This window comes from Oryctolagus cuniculus, chromosome 12 (genome assembly GCF_964237555.1).
Source record: "Oryctolagus cuniculus chromosome 12, mOryCun1.1, whole genome shotgun sequence".
NCBI classification, from domain to species: Eukaryota; Metazoa; Chordata; class Mammalia; order Lagomorpha; family Leporidae; genus Oryctolagus; species Oryctolagus cuniculus.
Window position 1 is genome coordinate 254,441 of NC_091443.1, and position 23,280 is coordinate 277,720.

The following is a 23,280-nucleotide window of genomic DNA, read 5'->3' on the forward strand; positions in this document are numbered from 1 at the left end:
ACTGTTAGAATAGATCTTCGTCTACCCCTCCACATTGGAATGGATCATTCCAGTACGTCTGGGTGCTGAGCGGACCAGGCATGCCCTCCCGCGCTGCCTTGTGGGATCACGGGATTGGCTGAGGCCCCCGGGTGCCGCGGAGCCTTGTGGGAGGGCGGAAAGATGGCGGCGCCCGTGAGGCATGTTGTGTTAGGGGCGACGGGCGTCTGGAGGCGGCTGGAGAGGCCGTGGGCGTCTAGCCTGTGTTCTCGCAGCCTGACGCTTGCAGCTCTACCCTCAAGGACTAAGTCACCATGGCGCCTATGGGGAGCCTTATGCCTGCAGCGGCCTCCGCTGATCTCCAAGCCGCTGACCCCGCTGCAGGAAGAGATGGCGGCCCTGCTGCAGCAGGTACTCTTCGGAGGCGTGAGGGGAGCAACGGCGGCGCGGGCCTCGGCCCGCCGCCAGCCCACTTGGCCTGAGTGACCTCAGCCCGGGCGGCTGGGAGGCGGGAGGCGCGCCGCAGGAATCCGCAGCGATCCGCAGCTAACTAGTCCGTCCCCGGCACGAGAGGCTCAGCCTGAGCGATGCATGGAGAGGGGGACGTGCGGGGGGCAGCGGCCACGTTCCTAGGACGCTGGTGGTCCTTGGGTGCGGGGCGCGCGGCGGCGCGCCGGGAGGGCGTTCAGTCCTGCAGGGGTGCACCCCGGGCCCTTGGTCTTGGGCTACCGAGAGCGGTCAGCCTCCCTCGTGCGGGCTCTCTAACCTGACAGGCGCTGATGGGTCTGGCGCAGTGAGGCCGCGGTGCAGCTGTTGTAGGGTAAAATCGGTCGGGTTTGTGAACTGGAGACCTCGCCTTCATCGCGCCCGCCGTGTGAGCTCAGTCCCTACCTGTCCGCACCTGGGCCGCCACCGGCCCATGTAACCACGCCCTTCTGGAAAGCGGGGCCCCAGCATCGCCTCCGCCTCCGCGCCCGCGATAAGCTGTTAATAGCTGCGGTGGCTTCTGGCCTGCTTTCTGCTGGTGTGGACTCCAACCTAATTTCCAGACTTCCCTTCCCCCTCAGACCCGACTGACGCCCTCGCTCTCCTATGCATTTCTCTCACTGAATAGAAAGCTTGGAAGCTTACGGTTCTGCCTGGTCTGCTTGTGCCGGCATTCAGAATTCTCTGATGTGAGGCACGAGCCTTACTGATTGTGAATTCTCAGTGAGCGAGCGGCAACGCAGCCTCTCAGTCCTGGTGCTCTGCCGCTCTGGACTCCCAGCCGCGCGCACTTTCTGGCAGGTGCAGCTGAGGCTCAACGCGCAGGCCGTGTTTTTTATTCGTCTCTTCTCTCCCTCTGTAGTGTTCTTGCCGTACCTCTAGTGCCGTTGCGCGATGAACTCCGAGCCTGCACAGGTCGAGTGTGTGGTAGCTCTGCTTTTTTTTTTTAACCTTCATCGCTAGAGAGCGAGCATCCAGGCACTGCAGCAGGAGCATCCTGCTGGCTTGCGCCCCGAATGCCTGCAGCGGCCACAGCCGGGCTAGGCCGAAGCCGGGAGCCTGGAACTCGGTCCAGGTGGCAGGGACCCAATATTCGAGCCATCACCTGCCTCCTGCGTTAGCAGGGAGCTGGAGTCAGAAGTCAGGCGCCGCGGTGTCGTAACAGTGTCTCCATCGCCAGGCCAAATGCCTGCGCCACAGCTCTGTGTCACTGTCCTTTCAATGCCCAGGTGGAGACAGAGAAAAGCCTGTATTCGGACCATGAGCTCCGTGCCTTGGGTGAGGCCCAGCAGCTGGCCAAGAAGAGGGCCGACCTCCATGAGGAGGAGGACGAGCCGGGGATCCTGCTGGTGCCGGACCTGGAAGAGATGTGGGAGCAGGCGTTCCTGCGCTTCAGGCCTGGAGCCCGCACCACAGGTTTGTGATCCACCTAGGCCAGCAGGGAGGGGGTCGGCGGGTTCTGGTGTCCACGTAAACGGTGTTTGCTCAGCCCCTGCTGTGGGTTTTAGAAGCTACCATTTCAGGTAACATGGGAGCGAGTAAATTCTTTTTATTCCGCACATTACCCTAACACAGCACTCCTTATTTATTATTAGGGTATATTTGTGTGTGTTCATCTCCTTGAAAGGTTGAGTGGCAGACAGACAGGGCTTCCCTCCGCTGGGTTCCCTCCCTGAATGCCTGAAACAGCCAGGGCTGGCCACACCCAGGAATGTTGACATGGTGTTTTCCCTCTCAGTTAAACCTTGCAAATGTTATGTGAGTTGACTCCTGCTTTGGGACTGAAAGTGGAGAAACTAAGCCTTTTCCCACTGGTTCTTTTTTTTTTTTTTTTTTTTTTTTGACAGGCATAGTGGACAGTGAGAGAGAGAGACAGAGAGAAAGGTCTTCCTTTTGCCGTTGGTTCACCCTCCAATGGCCGCCGCGGCCGGCGCGCTGCGGCCGGCGCACCGTGCTGATCCGATGGCAGGAGCCAGGAGCCAGGTGCTTTTCCTGGTCTCCCATGGGGTGCAGGGCCCAAGCACCTGGGCCATCCTCCACTGCACTCCCTGGCCACAGCAGAGAGCTGGCCTGGAAGAGGGGCAACCGGGACAGAATCCGGCGCCCCGACCGGGACTAGAACCCGGTGTGCCGGCGCCGCTAGGCGGAGGATTAGCCTAGTGAGCCGCGGCGCCGGCCCTTCCCACTGGTTCTTGTGTTTGATCTGAAGTCTCTTAAAGCGGGCATTGGGGCTAAGCCTCTGCCTGGGGCACCGGCATCCCTTGTGGGTGCTGGTTCGAGTCCCCACTGCTCCACTTCTGATCCAGCTCTCTGCTATGGCCTGGGAAAGTAGTGGAAGATGGCCCAGGTGTTTGGGCTCCTGCACCCAGAGGAAGCTCCTGACTTTGTCCTGGCCATTGTGGCCACATGGGGAGTGAACCAAACCAGTGGATAGGAGATTGTGTCTCTGTCTCTCCCTCTGTCTGTCTGTAGCTCTGCCTCTCAGATAAGTAAATAAATCTGAAAGAAAAACAAGACCATAAAATTCAGTGCCCCTGGTTCTGGGAGGTCCCGGTCTTGTCTCCTCTGACCCTGTTCTCTTTGTAGAGGCTGATGAGAAGAATGACCGAACTTCACTGCACCGGAAGCTGGACAGGAGCCTTGTGCTGCTGGTCAGAGAGAAGCTGGGAGGCCAGGATGTGTGGATGCTGCCCCAGGCAGAGTGGCAGCCCGGGGAGACCCTCCGAGGAACCGCCGAGCGGACCCTGGCCACGCTCTCAGGTGAGTCCTCTGCTCTCCTCTAAATCCACAGGTTTGCTCACCCAGACCCGGGGGAGGGTGGGTTCCGGGCTGTGGACAGGAGGGGTACAGACGTCTCAGCCAGAAAACCCCGGGCAGGCGTGCAAGGGCCACGGCCTCACCGGGTCTGTAAGCCTCACCGGGGTCTGTAGGCCTCACCGGGGTCTGTAGGCCTCACCGGGTCTGTAGGCCTTACCGGGGTCTGTAGGCCTCACCAGGGTCTGTAGGCCTCACCGGGGTCTGTAGGCCTCACCGGGGTCTGTAGGCCTCACCGGGGTTTGTAGGCCTCACCGGGGTCTGTAGGCCTCACTGGGGTCTGTAGGTCCGGCCCGTGACAGTGGCTGCCGTTCTCTCAGCCGCTCCTCACACCCTGAGCTTCCCTGTCGGCATGGCCACTTGCCTGCCTTCTCCGCCGAGACCTCAGGGTTACCCTGGCCTCGTTTCCGCACCGCTGGCTCCTGGAGTGAGGCTGGTCAGCTCCTGGGCCTCAGCGTTCCCTCAGCCGCCACTTCCCGGGGTGCAGGTGTCTCACCTGTGGCGCTCGTGCTGTGTCGGGCTGGCTCGTTCTCAGTGGGGGCTGCCCTGGCGTCGTAGGTGTTGAGCACCGTCTCTGCCTCTGCCCCTTCCTCCTCGCCACCTCTGCGCCTCAGAGCGACAGCAGAAACCTCTCCAGACCTTGTCAGGTGCTGCCCGGGGGCGGGGTTGAGAGCCACCACGGTGGATTACAGAAGCAGATGCCAAAGAATTCCTTCCTTGCTTTTGTCACGTGGCCTTCAAGGCAGCTGAAAGATACAAACCCGTGTCACTTCTCCGCAGAGCGTTCTTACAAGGTTAAGCTCAGGTGTGGCCCACGAGCCCTCTTTGTCTGGTCCTACCCTCGTCAGTCTTGGCCTTGCTGCTTGCTGATGCAAATTCTGGGCTCTCACCCAGCAAACCCTTTGTTCCCTTGAGAGCTGGCATCTTTGGTCTGTGCCTGGAGGTGCTGGCCTGGCTGAAGCTGTGTGCTCCCAGGCCCAGCTGCCCAGTATCCAGGACTCAGTTTGCACTTTGCCTCTTCCACGCTGGACCTTGCCCTGTGCCCCTGGCCCCACAGCATGCACAACCCTCCTCCCGTCACGTCTTCTCCATGCCCGCATTGTGCGGGCCCCTTGCCAGGCAGTGGGGCTGGGCCAGGCCAAAGCCAAGAGCTTTGAGCCTCACCTGCTGCCTCCACGTGCACATCAGCAGGAAGCTGGATGGAAGCGGAGCCAGGACTTGAACCCAGGCACCAGCTGTGGGCTGCGGGCCACCTGTGCCTCCCTGCCGAGCCCAGCACTGGCCTGGTCCATCATCTGGCGGTGGCCCTGACTATGACAGTGTTCTGCCCGCGCTGCCGCCAGTGCAGAAGCAGCCGCGCGGTCTGTGGCAGTGAACGGGTTGAGTGGATTGCGTGAGCCAGCAGTGCCTGGATTGAGAGGAGGCGGCTCTTCCAGGAATGGCCCGGCCCCAGCTCCTCAGGGTGGGCAAGGTTCTCTGAGAGACCCCCTGACTGGGGAGAAAGAATTGGTATATCCTCATCGCTAATTCCTGCTTTTCCCTAGGAAACAGCATGGAAGCCAAGTTCCTTGGAAACGCACCGTGTGGGCACTACAAGTTCAAGTTCCCCCAGGCAGTGCGGACAGAGAGCAACCTTGGGGCCAAAGTATTCTTCTTCAAAGCGCTGCTGCTGGCCGGAGACTTCCCGCAGGCAGGGGAGGAGGCCCGGCACGTGTGGGTCAGCAAGGAGGAGCTGGGCGACTATTTGAGCCCACGCTACCTGGCCCAGGTGCGGAGGTTCCTCCTGGATCTCTGACACACGGAGCTGCCTGTGGGCACTGCCGCCTGGGGCTGTGGCTGCCAGCTGTGCTCTGAGACGGGATGAGGCGGTCTCTGCCCATGCCAGTCTCCACCGATTTGCCCTCCCAGGACTCCGGGCCTCAGCGTCTGTCTCTCGTCGTCTGTTTCCCGAGCGGATGGTTGCAGCTCCCCCCGTGGTAGGGAATCCACCAGCTTCCCAGGCCCTGGAGAGAGCACAGGAGATGGAGCCCAGAGCCACAGGTTCCCGAAGAGCTGGGCCCTGGGCCCTGGGACAGAGGAGGCTCCGCTGCATCTGTTTCCCTTCCCTTCCCTCTGGCTGCCTCCCGCCTCCCTCAGAACGGCGTGGGACATGCCACGCCAACTCCTCCCCTTTCTGCTGCAGAGTATTGCCCTGGTGGTGCTGACCTGGCCTCCAGGTGGCCTCTGGTGTTCAGTGCCTGGCACGCAGGGGCCGCCGCTTGTACGCCCCTGCTGCCTGGAAGTGGAGGGCCAGGAGCTCAGGCAAGACGCTGTGCCCGGGCAGCCCCGCATGGAGGCACTGTCTGGACCCCATCAGACCCCTGCCTCCCTGGGTGGACAGCTGGGAGCCTGTGGGCTGAGAGCCCCGTTTCTGCGTCAGCTGTGGCCGTGCGCTCCTGCCCCCATGGGATCAGGGAGGATGTGTTTCCCTCCCGTGGTACTGGGGGCAGCTGGCGGCAGGCTGGGCCTCCAGAGCGAGCCTGTGGGTCTGGAGAGGTGGGGTTGTGAGGTGTTGTGTGGCCTGCCGGTAGGCAGGGGCTGGAGTCCCGCTCACCCGAGAGCGGGTGCCTCACCTGCCGCCTGCCTCTCATCTGTAAGGATCTGGAATGAGAATGATGCCACTTCTCAGGTGTGTGCGGTTTGTCTGAAAGCCGTGGGGCCAGCGTGGCCTGTTACCTTCAGTAATTGTTCTCCCTGGTCCCTGAATGCAGCGTTGTCATCTTTGGCTTTAAAAAAATTTTGTTTGAAGATTTATTTGTTTATTTGAAAAGCAGAGTTACGGAGAGACAGAGACAGAGGCAAAAGAGAGGTCTTCATCTGCTGGTTCACTCCCCAAATGGCCACAATGGCCGGAGCTGGGCCAGGCTGAAACCAGGAGCCAGGAGCTTCTTCCGGGTGCACCTATGTGGGCACCTGGGCTGTCTTCTGCTTTCCCACCATAGCAGAGTGGAGCAGCCGGGTCTCAAACCATACGGGATGCCAGCGCTGCAGGCAGCGGCTTCATCCGCCGAGCCACAGCGCCAGCCCCCAGCTTTTAAATGTCTGTTGTTTTATTTGAGAGGCAGGGCAGCGAGCAGTAAGGTAGAGTTCCGATTTATGGTTTGCTCCCTAAATGTCCACAGCAGCCAGGGCTGGGCCGGCCAAAGCAGGAGCCCAGAACTCAGTCTGGTCTCCCAGGGGGTGGCAGAGCCCCAAGCACTGGGGCCATCACTGCTGCCTCCAAGGGCTGCGTTAGCAGGAAGCTGGCACTGGCAGTGGAGCTGGAATCTCAGCCCAGGCGGTGTGGGGTTGTTACCTGCTGTGTGCCGTGTGGGGTTGTTACCTGCTGTGTGCCGTGTGGGGTTGTTACCTGCTGTGTGCCGTGTGGGGTTGTTACCTGCCGTGTGGGGTTGTTACCTGCTGTGTGCCGTGTGGGGTTGTTACGTGCTGTGTGCCGTGTGGGGTTGTTACCTGCTGTGTGCGGTGTGGGATTGTTACCTGCTGTGTGCCGTGTGGGATTGTTACCTGCTGTGTGGGGTTGTTACCTGCTGTGTGCCATGTGGGGTTGTTACCTGCTGTGTGCCGTGTGGGATTGTTACCTGCTGTGTGTGGTGTGGGGTTGTTACCTGCTGTGTGCCGTGTGGGGTTGTTACCTGCAGTGTGGGGTTGTTACCTGCTGTGTGCCGTGTGGGATTGTTACCTGCTGTGTGCCGTGTGGGATTGTTACGTGCTGTGTGCCGTGTGGGTTTGTTACCTGCTGTGTGCCGTGTGGGGTTGTTACCTGCAGTGTGGGGTTGTTACCTGCTGTGTGCCGTGTGGGGTTGTTACCTGCTGTGTGCCGTGTGGGGTTGTTACCTGCTGTGTGGGATTGTTACCTGCTGTGTGCCGTGTGGGATTGTTACCTGCTGTGTGCCGTGTGGGGTTGTTACCTGCTGTGTGCCGTGTGGGGTTGTTACGTGCTGTGTGCCGTGTGGGGTTGTTACCTGCTGTGTGCCGTGTGGGATTGTTACCTGCTGTGTGCCGTGTGGGATTGTTACCTGCTGTGTGCCGTGTGGGGTTGTTACCTGCTGTGTGGGGTTGTTACGTGCTGTATGCGGTGTGGGATTGTTACCTGCTGTGTGGGATGTGGGGTTGTTACCTGCTGTGTGCCATGTGGGGTTGTTACCTGCTGTGTGCCGTGTGGGGTTGTTACCTGCTGTGTGCCGTGTGGGGTTGTTACGTGCTGTGTGCCGTGTGGGGTTGTTACCTGCTGTGTGCGGTGTGGGATTGTTACCTGCTGTGTGCCGTGTGGGATTGTTACCTGCTGTGTGGGGTTGTTACCTGCTGTGTGGGGTTGTTACCTGCTGTGTGCCATGTGGGGTTGTTACCTGCTGTGTGCCGTGTGGGATTGTTACCTGCTGTGTGTGGTGTGGGGTTGTTACCTGCTGTGTGCCGTGTGGGGTTGTTACCTGCAGTGTGGGGTTGTTACCTGCTGTGTGCCGTGTGGGATTGTTACCTGCTGTGTGCCGTGTGGGATTGTTACGTGCTGTGTGCCGTGTGGGTTTGTTACCTGCTGTGTGCCGTGTGGGGTTGTTACCTGCAGTGTGGGGTTGTTACCTGCTGTGTGCCGTGTGGGGTTGTTACCTGCTGTGTGCCGTGTGGGGTTGTTACCTGCTGTGTGGGATTGTTACCTGCTGTGTGCCGTGTGGGATTGTTACCTGCTGTGTGCCGTGTGGGGTTGTTACCTGCTGTGTGCCGTGTGGGGTTGTTACGTGCTGTGTGCCGTGTGGGGTTGTTACCTGCTGTGTGCCGTGTGGGATTGTTACCTGCTGTGTGCCGTGTGGGATTGTTACCTGCTGTGTGCCGTGTGGGGTTGTTACCTGCTGTGTGGGGTTGTTACGTGCTGTATGCGGTGTGGGATTGTTACCTGCTGTGTGGGATGTGGGGTTGTTACCTGCTGTGTGCCATGTGGGGTTGTTACCTGCTGTGTGCCGTGTGGGATTGTTACCTGCTGTGTGGGATTGTTACGTGCTGTGTGCCGTGTGGGATTGTTACCTGCTGTGTGCCGTGTGGGATTGTTACCTGCTGTGTGCCGTGTGGGTTTGTTACCTGCTGTGTGCCATGTGGGATTGTTACGTGCTGTGTGGGATTGTTACCTGCTGTGTGCCGTGTGGGATTGTTACCTGCTGTGTGGGATTGTTACGTGCTGTGTGCCGTGTGGGATTGTTACCTGCTGTGTGGGATTGTTACGTGCTGTGTGCCGTGTGGGGTTGTTACCTGCTGTGTGCGGTGTGGGATTGTTACCTGCTGTGTGCCGTGTGGGTTTGTTACCTGCTGTGTGGGATTGTTACCTGCTGTGTGCGATGTGGGATTGTTACGTGCTGTGTGCCATGTGGGGTTGTTACCTGATGTGTGCGATGTGGGATTGTTACGTGCTGTGTGCCATGTGGGATTGTTACGTGCTGTGTGCCATGTGGGGTTGTTACCTGCTGTGTGCCGTGTGGCATTGTTACCTGCTGTGTGCCGTGTGGGTTTGTTACCTGCTGTGTGGGATTGTTACCTGCTGTGTGCCGTGTGGGATTGTTACGTGCTGTGTGCCGTGTGGGATTGTTACCTGCTGTGTGCGATGTGGGATTGTTACCTGCTGTGTGCGATGTGGGATTGTTACGTGCTGTGTGCCATGTGGGGTTGTTACCTGCTGTGTGCCATGTGGGATTGTTACCTGCTGTGTGCCATGTGGGATTGTTACCTGCTGTGTGCGATGTGGGATTGTTACCTGCTGTGTGGGATTGTTACCTGCTGTGTGGGATTGTTACCTGCTGTGTGCCGTGTGGGATTGTTACGTGCTGTGTGCCGTGTGGGATTGTTACGTGCTGTGTGCCGGTGGGATTGTTACCTGCTGTGTGCGATGTGGGATTGTTACCTGCTGTGTGCCATGTGGGATTGTTACGTGCTGTGTGCCATGTGGGGTTGTTACCTGCTGTGTGCCATGTGGGATTGTTACCTGCTGTGTGCCGTGTGGGATTGTTACCTGCTGTGTGGGATTGTTACCTGCTGTGTGCGATGTGGGATTGTTACGTGCTGTGTGCCGTGTGGCATTGTTACCTGCTGTGTGCCGTGTGGGTTTGTTACCTGCTGTGTGCCATGTGGGATTGTTACCTGCTGTGTGGGATTGTTACGTGCTGTGTGCCGTGTGGCATTGTTACCTGCTGTGTGCCGTGTGGGATTGTTACCTGCTGTGTGCCGTGTGGGATTGTTACCTGCTGTGTGGGATTGTTACCTGCTGTGTGCGATGTGGGATTGTTATGTGCTGTGTGCCGTGTGGGATTGTTACGTGCTGTGTGCCGTGTGGGTTTGTTACCTGCTGTGTGGGATTGTTACCTGCTGTGTGCCATGTGGGATTGTTACCTGCTGTGTGCCGTGTGGCATTGTTACCTGCTGTGTGCCGTGTGGGTTTGTTACCTGCTGTGTGGGATTGTTACCTGCTGTGTGCCGTGTGGGATTGTTACCTGCTGTGTGCCGTGTGGGATTGTTACCTGCTGTGTGCCATGTGGGATTGTTACGTGCTGTGTGCCATGTGGGGTTGTTACCTGCTGTGTGCCATGTGGGATTGTTACCTGCTGTGTGCCATGTGGGATTGTTACCTGCTGTGTGCCGTGTGGGATTGTTACGTGCTGTGTGCCATGTGGGGTTGTTACCTGCTGTGTGCGATGTGGGATTGTTACCTGCTGTGTGCCGTGTGGGATTGTTACCTGCTGTGTGCCATGTGGGATTGTTACCTGCTGTGTTTTGACAGCTGCTCTTTCTGGGGTACAGACTGTGGCTTCAGTATGTCTGACCTGTTTGGAACGGACTTGGGTAGTGTAGACATCATAGGAGTCCATTGGCCAGCTTCACTGGGACCTTGGTTGGTCCCACAGCTTCCCCAGCCCTGCCCCACCCAGGCCAGGAGATCCAGGGCCACTGCTAAGCACAGACTTGGGCCCAAAGACCACAAGAGCCTCCCTGCCCTTTTGTCCCACGTCCTGGGGTGGCCCCAAGAGCCAGCCTTGGCGTTGCACACACCATTGATTGCCTGTGTGGCTGCCCTGTGGGTGCAGGAGGGGCTGAGGTGGGGGAAGCCCAGGTACCCCGTGGTCAAGGTGGGAGTAGCTAGGTCCAGGGAGAGAGAGAGATCCCAAGACCGAGAAGCCAGACGAGGTGAAGCAGGAGGTCCTGGCGGGTGGTCTGGCACACCCGCACGGTGCTGGCATGGTTTGTGCGCAGGCTGTCCCTGGAAACCCTCACCTGGCCTTGGACCGCTCCCTTGGGAGAAGCCTCAGGCTGGGCGTAGCCACTGTGCCCAGTCCTCTGCCACTGGCTGGGGCAGGTGGAGCAGTGGGAGCCACCTCTGCAGCTCGTCAGACCCAGACGCGTGCGCCTCGGCCGCTGCGTGTCGCCTGTGCCGGGCCTGCTGGCCCAGGATCTGCCTGACCTCGTTCTGACGCCAGCCCCATGTGGCAGCTCTGGCTCTTGGTGTCTGCATCAGCAGACAAGCTTGGGAAGGCAGCAGATTCCATGGAGGCTTGGGAAGGCAGCAGATTCCATGGAGGCTTGGGCGGGATGGAGGCAGGATCTGAACAAGAGCTACTGGATCCTTTTTTTTTTTTTTTTTTAAGAGATTTATTTAAAAGGCAGATGTTATGTATTTCTGTTAGGCCATCACAAAACACACCAAACACCAGAATAAGGGACAGGGTTTATTGGGAAAATGCCAGCATGCTGGAGGGAAGGGGCGAAGAACGCAAAGAGAGGAGACTGGAAGCGACAGAGAGGAGAGAGATGAGAGAAGAGCAAGAGAGCCAGGTGTTCAGGAACAGATCCTTTGGAACTTTGCTGGAGGGCGGGCAGGGAAGCAGGAGCAGCGAATCCTATTAGGGTGGGGGTGGAGCTTGACATTGGTGGTTGGGCCATGTGGTCACCTGGCTTCCAGCAATGGGGGGTGGGGGTGGCTAGGGCCTAGGATGTAAATCAAGGTGCAGATCACGCCATAGATAAAGCTGCGCCAGTTTCCTAACAGCAGAGATCCAGAGAGAGAAAGCGTCCATCCACTGGTTCACCCGCCAAATGGCTGCAATGGCCAGGGCTGGACCTGACCAAAGCCAGTACCAGGAGCTTCTTCCAGGTCTCCCACATGGGTGCAGGGGCTCAAGCCCTTGGGCCGTCTTTTGCTGTCCAAGGCCATTAGCAGGGAACTGGATTGGAAGTGGAGCAGCTGGGACATGACCCGGTGTCCATAAGGCATGCCAGCACTGCAGGTGGAGGCCCAACTTACGCCATAGCGCCCGCCCCCGCTGTCAGATTCTGAGACACCTGTGGCCCCTGAACCAGGGAGGTTTGTGAGAATCTGAAGAGGTCTGGGTGGGGAACCAGGAGGAGGAGGGATGGGGGGGGGGGGCGGTGAGCTTCCCAGCCTTCAGGTGCGTGTGAGTCAGTCGGTGAGCTCAGAAGCTGCGGGGGAGGCACAGAAGTCACACATGGAAGCGTTCTGGGGTTCAGGGTTCCTGATGCTCCAGCTCCGCCCAACACCTATGGAGGAGCCGTTCACCGCCGAGAGTGGGGAGAAAACTGCCTCCGTGGCTGGGCCCCTCCCCCTGAGAGTGGTGGGGTGTGGGGGTGGGACTTGCAGAGCTGGCAGTGGGCCCTGTGTGCCCCCAGCTCTGCACCTGACAGTAACTGGAGGAGGCCCAGGCAGGCCACTCAGAGGCCTGAAGAGGCCCTGAGGCCACAGGGCAGCCCTCAGGGCAGGGAGAAAAGTTACCTAAAAGCCAGGCCTGGGGCGGGATTCCAACGTCAGTGTGTGAGTCAGCAACCTCGGCGTCAAAGCTGCCCAAGTTCCCTGTGGGAAGTGGGAAGCTTCTTCGGTGGTGCCGGTGCGGCCAGTGTTTCCTCTGTCGCTGAGCCAGTCCTGCTGAGTTGTGGAGCACAAGGTTAGTCTGCTCAGGGCCACAGTGAACCAGGGGCCCTGGTTCATCAGCTTTCAAATCTTCAAAAACAAATTTTGACTTAGAAATATCTTATTTACGTATTTGAGAAGTAGAACCACAGACGGAGGGAGGGATAGAGAGAGGTCTTCCATCCACTGACTTGCTCCCCAGATGGCTGCAATGGCCGGAGCTGGGCTGATCTGAAGCTTCTTCCTGGTCTCCCACGTGGGTGCAGGAGCCCAAGCACTTGGGCCATTTTCCACTGCTTTCCCAGGCCATAGCAGAGAGCTGGATCAGAAGTGGAGCAGCCGGGACTCGAAGCAGCGTTCACATGGGATTTCAGCACTGCAGGCAGAGGCTTAGCCTACATCACGGTGCCGGCCCAGAATTTGGGTTCTTCACGTGGCTGGTGCAGGTGACATGCATCTGGAAGTATGTTTGTAAAAATCAAGTTTGTGGCCAGCGCCATGGCTCAGTAGGCGAATCCTCCACCTAGCGGCGCCGGCACACCGGGTTCTAGTCCCAGTCGGGGCACCGGATTCTGTCCCGGTTGCCCCTCTTCCAGGCCAGCTCTCTGCTGTGGCCTGGGAGTGCAGTGGAGGATGGCCCAAGTGCTTGGGCCCTGCACCCCATGGGAGACCAGGAGAAGCACCTGGCTCCTGCCATCGGATCAGCGCAGTGCGCCGGCCGCGGCGGCCATTGGAGGGTGAAACAATGGCAAAAGGAAGACCTTTCTCTCTGTCTCTCTCACTGTCCACTCTGCCTGTAAAAAAAAAAAATCAAGTTTGTTTCTTGTCACACCTCATATATAATCTCTGCACACCACCCTCCGAGCCTTCCTGTGTGCATATGTGAGAGTGACAACACATGTGTTTGTCTCTAGCAAAGACGCACAGTGCATTTCTGTGCTCCTCTGGCCTCCTGTCTTCTTGCAGTCTCTCGCACACCCAGAGCTCCCAGCGTTCACAACACACACTGGCATCTTGGCACACACATGTGTTGAGTGTGCGTGTCACACGTGCGCAGGCCCGCTGGGATGCACGTGTGTGTGGAGAGCCTGGGTGAGCTGACCCCTGAACATTTCATCTCTGAGCTGTTTTGCCAACTGCGTTCCAGCTGGGTCTTTCCATGGAGCATCAGGCAGGTGCTTAGGGGGAGGCCTTGGCCCCCACGGGCAGCCTGACCAGTCAGGGCTGCTGGGAGCACCGCCTCCTTCCTCAGGGCCCGCAGTCCCTAGGGTGGGAGAGGCTCCCAGCCTTGCTGTTTGCTTGTTTTAGAGTTTTTTTCTAACTTTATTTGAAATGCAGAGACAGCTCAGACTGCTCCCTCCCTGGCGGCAGCCTTTCCTGAGGCTGTGGTCACATCCTGCCTGCTCCTGTCTGCCCCTCCCTCCCCCTCCAGGGACAGAACCCCTAATGGCTAAGGGGCACCTTCACGCTGTCCGGGTGGGAGCCAGGTGGCCACAGTGACGGGACCTGGGCTTCCAGGAGAGCCCTCGGGAGGCGCACGGGGAAGAACGGGGTTGTCTGCCCCCGAGATGTAGGGGCGCTTGTGGGCGGAGTCCCCGAGTACGAGTCCTGAAACGATGTGGGCAGTGTCCTGCGATTACTGGGGCCCCTCTGCTGCCGAGCAAGCTGCACCCCCACCGTGCGCCTCGCAGCAGCAGGAGAAAGTGGGACTCCAGTCCCCAGGGATTCGGGTGCGTTCTGGGCAGTACCCACGGTGTCCACAGTGGGGCGCCACACACAAATGTATGGAAGCCGGCGGCGGGCACCTCAGGGTGGCCGGCTTCGTTAAAGGCTTCGCTGCTGCCGTGGACGCACTGCAGAGAACTGATGGGGTGAGGGGACCCCGCAGGGCTGGGCTCGGTGGAACTGGGAGGAGCCCTAGCCAGGCTGAAAGCAGTGGCACCAACAGAGCAAAGCCCGACCTGCTGTGTCCTCCCCAAAGGGCCTGTGAGACATGGGAGCCTTCCCCACCCCCAGCATGCAGTCTGGTTCACCCCGGGGTGCTAGAAACAGCCACTGGGGGTGGCCTGGGTGACTGGCGGGCAGCTCCTGGCATGGAACCAGCGCCTGCTCCCCCTCCTCTCGCTGTGCCTGGGGCTTGTGTGAACCCTCACGAAAGTGCACGCAGAGGCCAGCGACACCCTGGTTCTGACTCCCAGCTGGGGCACTGCCCAGTTGCCACGTGGGGCCCCAGGGACCTGCTGAGGCCTGGCCCATGCCCTCCAATACCAGGCCCTGGCTGCAGCCCCTGCTCAGCCCTGGGGCCCGTGGAGGCTGAAAAACTGGTGCTGCCTGGGAAGAATCGGCTCACCCCAGCCGAGGATTGTGTGGGAACCAAGCCATAGCCGTCACTCGGGCTGTAAGGTCCCGGTGCTGCCCGCCTCCAGCTCCGGTGCAGGGCTGCTCAGAAGTGCTGGGCAGCTGGCCGGGTGTGTGCCCAGGCTGGTGCATTCTGGGTATGGGCCGGGGAGGGGACTGGCCGCGAGGTGGGATGCGTGCTGAGTAAGGCCTGAACAGCCCTGCGTGTTTAGAGCACCCAGCCTCCCCTGTCCCCGGGTGAGGCGGGGACCCCAGGCAAGGCTTGCTGTCGTCCTGAGCCTGGGTTCCTCGCTCGGGGCTGCTGTGAGGGCTCAGTGCGTGTGCGTTTGAAGTCCCAGAGCTGAGGCCAAGGCAGGGCTGCGGCAGCACTGCCAGCGCAGGGTGGCTGCTTTGCGGCCCTCGCCGGCTTCCGTGGTGCAGATGCTCCCAGCGTGGCTGGTTTTGAGTCACAACTGTGAGACCACCAGGTGCAGGACTTGGAAGTGTGTGAGCCTGTCCCAGCACCGTGTCCTGGTGCCCGTGCGGTAAGGAGCCGCTCCAACAGTGCCAGAGATCCTCAGCGCCCCGGTCCCTCCCCAGTGCCAGTTCTGAGCGGGGCTGGCCCTGCCGCAACCCTCGACAACTCGGTGGAGTCTCGGGGTCAGTGGACTGAGCAGCCAGGGGCGGCCGCTGTGTGAGGCCGGTCCCCATATGGCCGCCCAGCAAGGGCTCAGACAAGGGCGGGGCCCTGCGTCTGGACCTGGAGCCGAGGCAACAGGGCGCGTCCATCTGCTGCAGGAGAGCTCACACATGATTTGCTCAGATGATTGGAAATGTGACCGATGCGACCGCTCCAGCAGCTCGGAATGCAAACACCACACGTTTCTTTTATTTCTCCAATTAATTGCTTGGGCGGCGTTCCTCCCCCAGAGGCTCAGGGTCCGACTTCGGGGGATTTCTGCCCAGCGAGCTGTTGTCGGCTCCGTGTGACAGAGGCTGACCTACTTCCAGACGGGAAATGGCAGAGTCTGGGGGTCCTCTGGCTGTGGGGGCCATGCTCAGGGCCCCCAGCCCGACCAGGGGCCAGGGTGGCCAGGCCTGGGCGGTTGTGACACGCAGGTGTGTGTCCCCCAGCCTTGCCTGCAAGAGCCCGCACGTGTGGGCGTTCCTGAGAGCCTGTGGGAAGTGAGGCTAGAAGCCTGCTTTGTGGCAAGTGGGGCTCGTTCCTGAGTTGTTTTCCCAGTGGGTGCAGCTGGAGTGACAGCACCAGGCCAGTGTCACTGCACTGCCTTCTGAGCCCGCGAGCTCTGTCGGGAAGTTTGCTCTACATTTGCAAATCTCGCGGCTATTCCTCTACAATTAATGTCTTTTTTTCTTTGCCTGTTTTTAGTGTGTGGCTGGGATATGCACAGGTCTAACCTGGCTTTTATCCAGCAGGGGGTAGGGGACCACTGAGCCTCTTGTATCTGTGGGCTGGTGGGCATCAGAGCGTTTTGAAAATCCTGTGTCATTTTTCACTCCGAGAGCCTGCCTCCTCTTCCCGGAGTCCCTCCGTGCTCGGATTGTTCTGTTTGGTTTCTTCAAGGACTCTGGGGCCACGTCTGGTCCCTTTAAATTGTTTTTTCTCTTTGTGCTTTGGTTTCTCAGTTTTCCTTTTGGCCTCCTTTTGAGTTGCTTGATCCTTTTTTTCTGCTGCATCCAATCCACTATTAAGCTACTTCTTCATTCAGAAATTTATTTTGCTAGGTCTGAAATGTCCATTCGATTCTTTCGAGCTTCTGCTTCTCTGATGAAATTCTTTTGCCCATTATTTTTATGCTTAATGTTAATTTCTTAAAATACCTCAAAGTTTTTTTTTAAGATATAAGTATTTATTTGAAAGGTAGAGTTATACACACACACACACACACACACACACACAGAGAGAGAGAGAGGTCTTCCATCCACTGGTTCACTCCCCAAATGGCTTCAATGGCCAGAGCTGTGCCCATCTGAAGCCAGGAGCCAGGAGCTTCCTCTGGGTCTCCCACGTGGGTGCAGGGGCCCAAGGACTTGGGCCATCCTCTATTGCTTTCCCAGGCCATAGCGGAGAGCTGGATCAGAAGTGGAGTAGCTGGGTCTCGAACCCTTGCCCACATGTGATGCCGGTGCTGCAGGTGGTGACTTTACCCGCTGTGCCGTGGTGCCGCCCCTCCGGGTTCTTTATTACTGTCACTACGTGGGTCAGCTGAGGATCATTGATTGTTCTGTGCTCTGTTGGGATCCAGGTGGCAGCTGGATGCTGTGCGTGGGATCGCAGTGGAGACGGACGAGCCCGTTCCCTCCAGGGGCAATGGTCTCGTTCTCCGGTGATGTCTTGAAGATGGGATGGAGCCTCTCCCTCGGGATCTAAATAGTGAAGGATTCCAAGGTCTTTCCTCTCTGAGTTCTCCCCACGCCTCAGACTCATTCTGTGGGAGGTCTCCCGCGTGGCTCCCCAGCCCAAGTCTACACAGGACAGCACCTGCCGTCACAGCCCCTGGGGAGAGTGCCGGTGCTACTTGGAAGGCTCCGCCCACATCCAGTCTCTCCTCATGGCAGCTGGGTTCCCCTAACTCGGCAGAGCTCCGTGTCCATGTGCTGCAGGTGCGCTTTGTGCCTGGCCACGTCCCCGAGTGAGGACACCGCCGGTCCCTGCCCACGGGGGAGCGGCCTCCCTCCTGCTGCACCTGCAGCACTCTGGTGCATTCACAGAACGTGACTTTCATTTGTGTGGTTCTCCTTGCCATGGTGTGAGTGACCCCGACTTTTGTGACCTCGTCCACCTGGCTGGAGGCCCATGTCGACATTCCTTTTGTGTGAAATCATCTTGTTGTCCAGCTAGCAAAAATGTCAAATATTTAAAAACAGATTATGGGGGCCAGTGCTGTGGCACAGCAGGTAAAGCTACCACCTGCAGCACCAGCATCCCATCTGGGCGCCGGTTCGAGTCCCGGCTGCTCCACTTCCAATCCAGCTCTCTGCTATGTCCTGGGAAAGCAGTGGAAGATGGCCCAAGTGCTTGGGCCCCTGCACCCACATGGGAGACCCAGAAGAAGCTCCTGGCTCCTGGCTTCGGATCAGTGCAGCTCCGGCCATTGGGGCTATCTGGGGGAGTGAACCAGTTGATGGTAGACACTTATCTCTCTCTCTCTCTCGCTCTCTCTCTCTCTGCCTCTGCCTCTGCCTCTCTGTAACTCTGCCTTTCAAATAAATAAATCTTAAAAAAAATAGATTATGTCAGCTGGAGGAAATGCTTTCTGCTTGTAGCCTCTGGGCTGAGTGTGCAGCCTCGGATCCACACGGACCCTCCATTAGTGCTGGGGTCACCATCTTTCCTCTCTGAAGACAGTTTAAGGTTTTGCTGGGCTCTGCTTGTCCATAGCAGTGTTTCCTAGGTTTTAGGGTTCTCTCAGTGGGGCCAGCAGTGCTCCCAGGTGGGTCCACCAACCACTGAAGCCCTTGGGTCCCAGCCAGCCCCAACCAGGTGCAAACAGGATGGGCCCTCCTGGAAGAGAGGAGAGAAAGCCCTGAAGTTTTCAGATTTGCTTGTGTGTGTGGGGGGGGTACACATGTGTGCATGTGTGCCTGGTACGTGTGTGTGTGGTGCGGGTGCACATGTGTGCATGTGTGTGTGGTGCACGTGTGCCTGGTACGTGTGTGTGCATTGTGTGTGGTGTGGCTTGTTGCCATGTTCTGTCCCACACACTGGACTTCATGCCAGGCCCAGGGAGTGTGGTGGCATGTGTCAGGGCATCTCTCAGAGGACCAGCAGCCCTGTCTGCTGCTACAAAATCATAAATTTTTAAAGCAATTTTATTTACTTGAAAAGCAGAGTGACGAAGAAACAGAGAGAAAGAGAGACAGAGACAAAGAGAAAGAGACCTTCCATCCTCTGATTCATTCCCCAAACGCCCACAACAACCAGGGCTGGGGCAGGCAGCCAGGCACCAGGAACTCTATACACGTCTCCCACGTGGATGCGGGGCCCAAGTCCTTGGGCCATCTCCAGCCGCCTTCCCAGGTGCATTAGCAGGTAGCGTGACCAGAAGTGCAGCAGCTGGGACTCGAACCGGTGCTCCAATCTGGGATGCCAGCACCACAGATGTTGGCTTAACCAGCTATGCCACAGTGCCAGTCCTGCAAACATCATATCCTCAAGCCTGTGTTTCTGTGGACAGTTAATCTTCCTCTTCTCCAGTATCACCCGTAGGAGTCCAGTGACCCCTGACCTCTCACCCTCCAGGGAGTGCGTCTGTCTCACTTCCCTGGGCTTGCAGCTGCTCCCGGAGCAGACCAGGAACCTGTCTTCATGACTGGAGGGCGAGAGGCAGATGGCGCCTGTGGTGCTGCACCTGCTCCGTGTGCCGTGCTTGATGTGGGCCGTGGCCGGGGCACCGGGGCCTGATGAGCCTGCAGTGGTCTCCTGTCTTCACTCCTGCGCCGGCACCCGTCTCGTGGCTTCTGGCTCAGCTCTTCCACTTGCCGAGCCATTGTCACCCTCTTCAGTTAATTAATTGCTAAATAAATGCACACACGTTTGTGATCAAGTAGATAAATGGTCAAAAACAGTGCAGTTCTCATGAAGGTCCTTATCACCGTGTTCAGAGAGGAAGTGACACGCTTACCAGGGCGCTGTACAGACACGCCCAGCTGAACTCGGGAGGCCGAGTAACTTGGAGATGCGCAGGGTTCTTACAGACCCTCCTGTCCGCAGGTTCGGAGGAGGTGGCGGCGTGTGATAGCCATGCTGTAAGGATTCTGCATCTCATTTGGAAACGTTAGAGAAACAAATGCTGCACAGCACGTCCATTCTGTCAGGGGCAGGCACCAGATGGACAAGCGTGTTTCCAGTGGCTGGGATTGTTTCTTAAAAACGTGGGCGCAGGGGCCCCTCGGGGAGCTAACCCTCTGCATTTGATGCATCAGGACGTGAGGTTTGGAACTCGCTCAGCCCTGGCTCCAGCACAGGCCTGGAGGCTGTGGGTGGGGGTCTGGTGATGACCGGCCAGGTCGCCTGACCCCATGGTGCTCAGCTCAGTCCGCCCGTGGGCTGAGCCGCAGGTTGTGGGAGTGGGGTTTTGCTGGCCAGTGCAGGAGGTGAGCAGTGTTCACTGCTGCCGAATCCACTGGGCTGGGCAGCGGGACCCGAGCCCTGGTGCCAGCGTCTCCTTGCTGCGTGCGTGTTTGCTGGTGGGGAGGAGGAGCTGCACATTGGCTGGAGCTCCTGGACTTCAGGCTCTGCCCCACACAGCAGCGGGGTGGAGACAGTGGCTGCTCTACTGGCCCTCATTTAAGGGGAGGCCAAAGGCTCTTCCTCCGGGGTTTTGGGGAGGGTGAGATTAGATGGTGGGTGCAGGAGAGCTCAGGAAATCATATTGTTGCGATGAGATCCCCTGCAGATACTAAATCCCAACCCAGAAGCAGGTATTAAGCACTTACTGTGTACCAGGCAGGCCCTGTGTTAGGTTCTTTGGGGGAGTGAATGATGCATTGGACTCTAAATGAGACACACACAGAGAGCGTGGCGAGGCTTCTCTGGGTGCACCCACCCCTGCAGTGGAAGCAGGTTTCCGGGTTCGGGGTGGCTGCAGTGAGCATGTGTCACCTGCTTTCCAAGTGTCCATTCTCGGTTTTTCTGGAAATAGCGGCTCCCCATTTTCTTTGGAGTGCCTACTGCCCCCGCTGTCAGCCCAGGCGGTTTGAGCCGGATCCGAGGCTCAGGCTTAGATAGATAGTGCATTTAGTTCCCTGCTGGCAGCAGCTGGTTCAGGAACCAGTACAGAACTCATCAGGGCCCCAGAGCCAATGAGATTCACCTGCAGGGGACTCTGGTTTGAGTGGTGGGGAAGCAGAATCGCCCCTCATCGCAGGGCTTGAACCTGGACGTGAGTGGTGCCAGAGCTGCTGTGGTCATCTTCACTCAGGAGAGCCTCCCCAGAATGGACCCTACCCACAGGGAGTCTCGGCATCTGGGGATGCTCTCGAGAGCCTGCGGCCAGATCTGCCTCTGAGCTTTGCAAGTACACGTGACAGTGAACGCATTTGGCTTAAGACAGCTTGGGCGGGGTTCTGTGCCTCCTGACAGAAATGCTGCAAACTCACCCTGGGGGGTGCCAAGTTGTGCCCGGAAGAGACCACACAAAGCCAACATTCCCCCGGGGGTTCCCATCACCCCAGCTCCTGCAGCATCTGCACTGCTTGGCCGTCAGCTCAATGCGCCTGTCCCATGTCAGTGGCCCGTCCCCTCTCCCAGGAGCATTGGGCCAGCCGCTGTAGCTGTGGCCCACCTTTCTCTCCCTGTTTTTGTCTGCTGACTCTGGGGAGTATCTTTTCTGGCCGTGTAGGGAACCTGATCTGTCCTCCCTTCTACGTAGCACCCAGCAGCCCCACGGGACCCCTCAGCCCAGGGCGTAGGGCCACCCCTTGTCTGAAGCCTGGCACAGGGTGGTCAGGAGGGGAACAGCGTCCACAGCAGGTGTTGGGGGTGTGAGTCTGGACTAGGGAGGTGCATGGGAGTCACCCAGCATCTCTGGTCCTGGTGCCAAGGCTTAGTTCAGCTGCCAGTCAAGCAAGAAAGGGGGCAGCCAGGTTGCAAGCCCAGTACCCAGGCAGTGGGGGGGACTTTGTGCCTCTCCTCTCCTCCTGGAGTCAGACCCGCCCCACCTGCTAGGAGTGGGACCTCGAGCAGTGCGGGCCTTTTCCCTAGAGCCTAGAGCAGAGGCTGCTGGGACCGGCACAGACAGTGGGGGTGGAGGGCGGGGTGGCCAGGCCAGGTACAACTGGGAACACACACTGGCTCAGGTGAGTGATGAGCATTGTGACCAGGGCTTTTAAATGAGGGTGCTCACCAACAAACAGGGTGAAATCCAGGGGCAGTAACTGATGGCGTCTGTGCCCTCCCTCCACCCAGGTGCTCGCCGCTGCTCTGCTTCATTTACTGTGGAGCAGAAACCCATCCTGATACCCCGCACACAAAATTCAAAGCTACGGAGGACTCCCTGCCCATCCCCCCAGTTCCCTTCCTGGAAGGCAGCCTCTGCTACCAGTTCCTGGCGTTGTCTCCCAGAGTTAATCACACATAGCACACGCATGCATATTCTCTTATTTTTAAACACACATTCTAGCACGGCAGGCACCCTGCTTTCCACATCACCCCAGTTCCTGCGAGCTGCTTCCTCCCCGCAGAGGCTGTGTGGTGCTGACTGGCTGGGCGTGCCACACAGCCAGCCTTGCTTACACCCAAGGCACTTAGTTGCTCCGCCTTTTGCATTTTTAATGACACACCATGCAAGTTCCTCTACACACGTCACGTCATGTGTGTGTGTGTGAGAATATCATAGGATAATTTTTTGGAAGTGCACGTGCTGGATCGAAGACTCTGCATGTTGTAAATATTGTGGCGTGTGCCTCCGTGAAGGCCACAGGCTCTGAAGTGGGGTAGGAACGAGGCTGCTTCCTCACACTCTTGCCAACGACAGTCTGTTATTAAGCCTTGCCAACTTGGCCAACAGAATCGCTAAAAATGGTATCTCGTTTTAATTTGCAATTTTTTATGTGTTTAAGAAACTCATTTTATTTCAGTCACTGCAACTGTTTAATCCTTTCCACATTTCCCTTTTGGACTATCAACCTTGTTGAATTGCAGACACTCTTTACATGTTATGGAAATCAGCCTTTTATTTGCTATCTGTGTTGCAGATATCTGTTTGTTACTTATTTTTTTAAAGGAAGATTTATTAATTTATTTGAAAGGCAGAGTTACACACACACACACACACACACACACAGATAGAGAGCGAGAGAGAGCGAGAGAAAGAGGTTGTCCATCTGCTGCACTTCTCAAATGAGCACAGTGATGGGCTGGGCCAGCTGAAGCCAGGAGGAGCCTGGACCTGCATCTGGGTGTCCCAGGTGGGCGGCAGGGGCCCAAGCACTGGGGGCATTACCCGTTGCTTTCCCAGGCCACTAGCAGGGAGCGGCACTGGAAGTGGAGCAGCCGGGACTGGAACCAGTGCCCACGTGGGAAGCCGAGCGTCACAGGCCCGGCTTCACCTCTGCAGCCAGCACCGGCCCCTGTGCGAGACTCAGGACTGCGTTCTTCCTAGACGTCATTTTAATTCTTGTCAGCAGTCAGGCTTTTCAATCGTAGTTTCTGGATTTGGGTCATGTTTGAAGCCGCCTGGCCCACTCCAAGGATGGGCAGGTTCTCCGGGTGCGGGTGGCTTCCTTTCAGGCGTTTGGGTTTTCCTGCTCCAGGAATTCATGGTGGCATCAGCAGCAGGGCTGAGAGAGGAGCCCGAGGTGCAGAGGCCTGCGCCTTTGCCAGGGCCCCTGGCTGCTCCTGGAGCTCAGAGGCTCCGGCCACAGGCGTGGGTGCACCGGTGGCCCGGCGGGCTCTCCTGGGGGCTGCTGTGCGGGGCACGTGGAGGACGCCGGCCCGGAGGTCGTAGCGACTGCTTCGCCTTGCGCGGGGCTCGGGGGCCACCTCAGGAGGGTCTCGGGCACGGGGAAGCTGAGGAGGGTCTCGGGCGCTTGGGAGGGGCCGCGTGAGGAGGGTTTCAGGTGTCAGGGGGTCTCTGAGGAGGGTCTCGGGCGTCGGGGGGGCTCTGAGGAGGGTCTCGGGCGTCGGGGGGGCCGCGTGAGGAGGGTCTCGGGCTCCGGGGGGGCTCTGAGGAGGGTCTCGGGTGTCAGGGGGCTCTGAGGAGGGTCTC

At 58.5% G+C, this 23,280-nt stretch overlaps 1 protein-coding gene across 1 annotated transcript; it reads left to right on the forward strand.

The window, feature by feature from the left end:
- Nucleotides 1-122: 122 nt before the first annotated feature.
- On the forward strand, nt 123-6,066 carry MRPL46 (mitochondrial ribosomal protein L46). Its single transcript, XM_002723375.5, has 4 exons — nt 123-390; nt 1,695-1,881; nt 3,052-3,225; nt 4,824-6,066. The coding sequence occupies exons 1-4, from the start codon at nt 163-165 to the stop codon at nt 5,072-5,074; spliced, it is 840 nt and encodes a 279-aa protein (XP_002723421.2). The 5' UTR covers nt 123-162; the 3' UTR covers nt 5,075-6,066.
- Nucleotides 6,067-23,280: the final 17,214 nt, after the last annotated feature.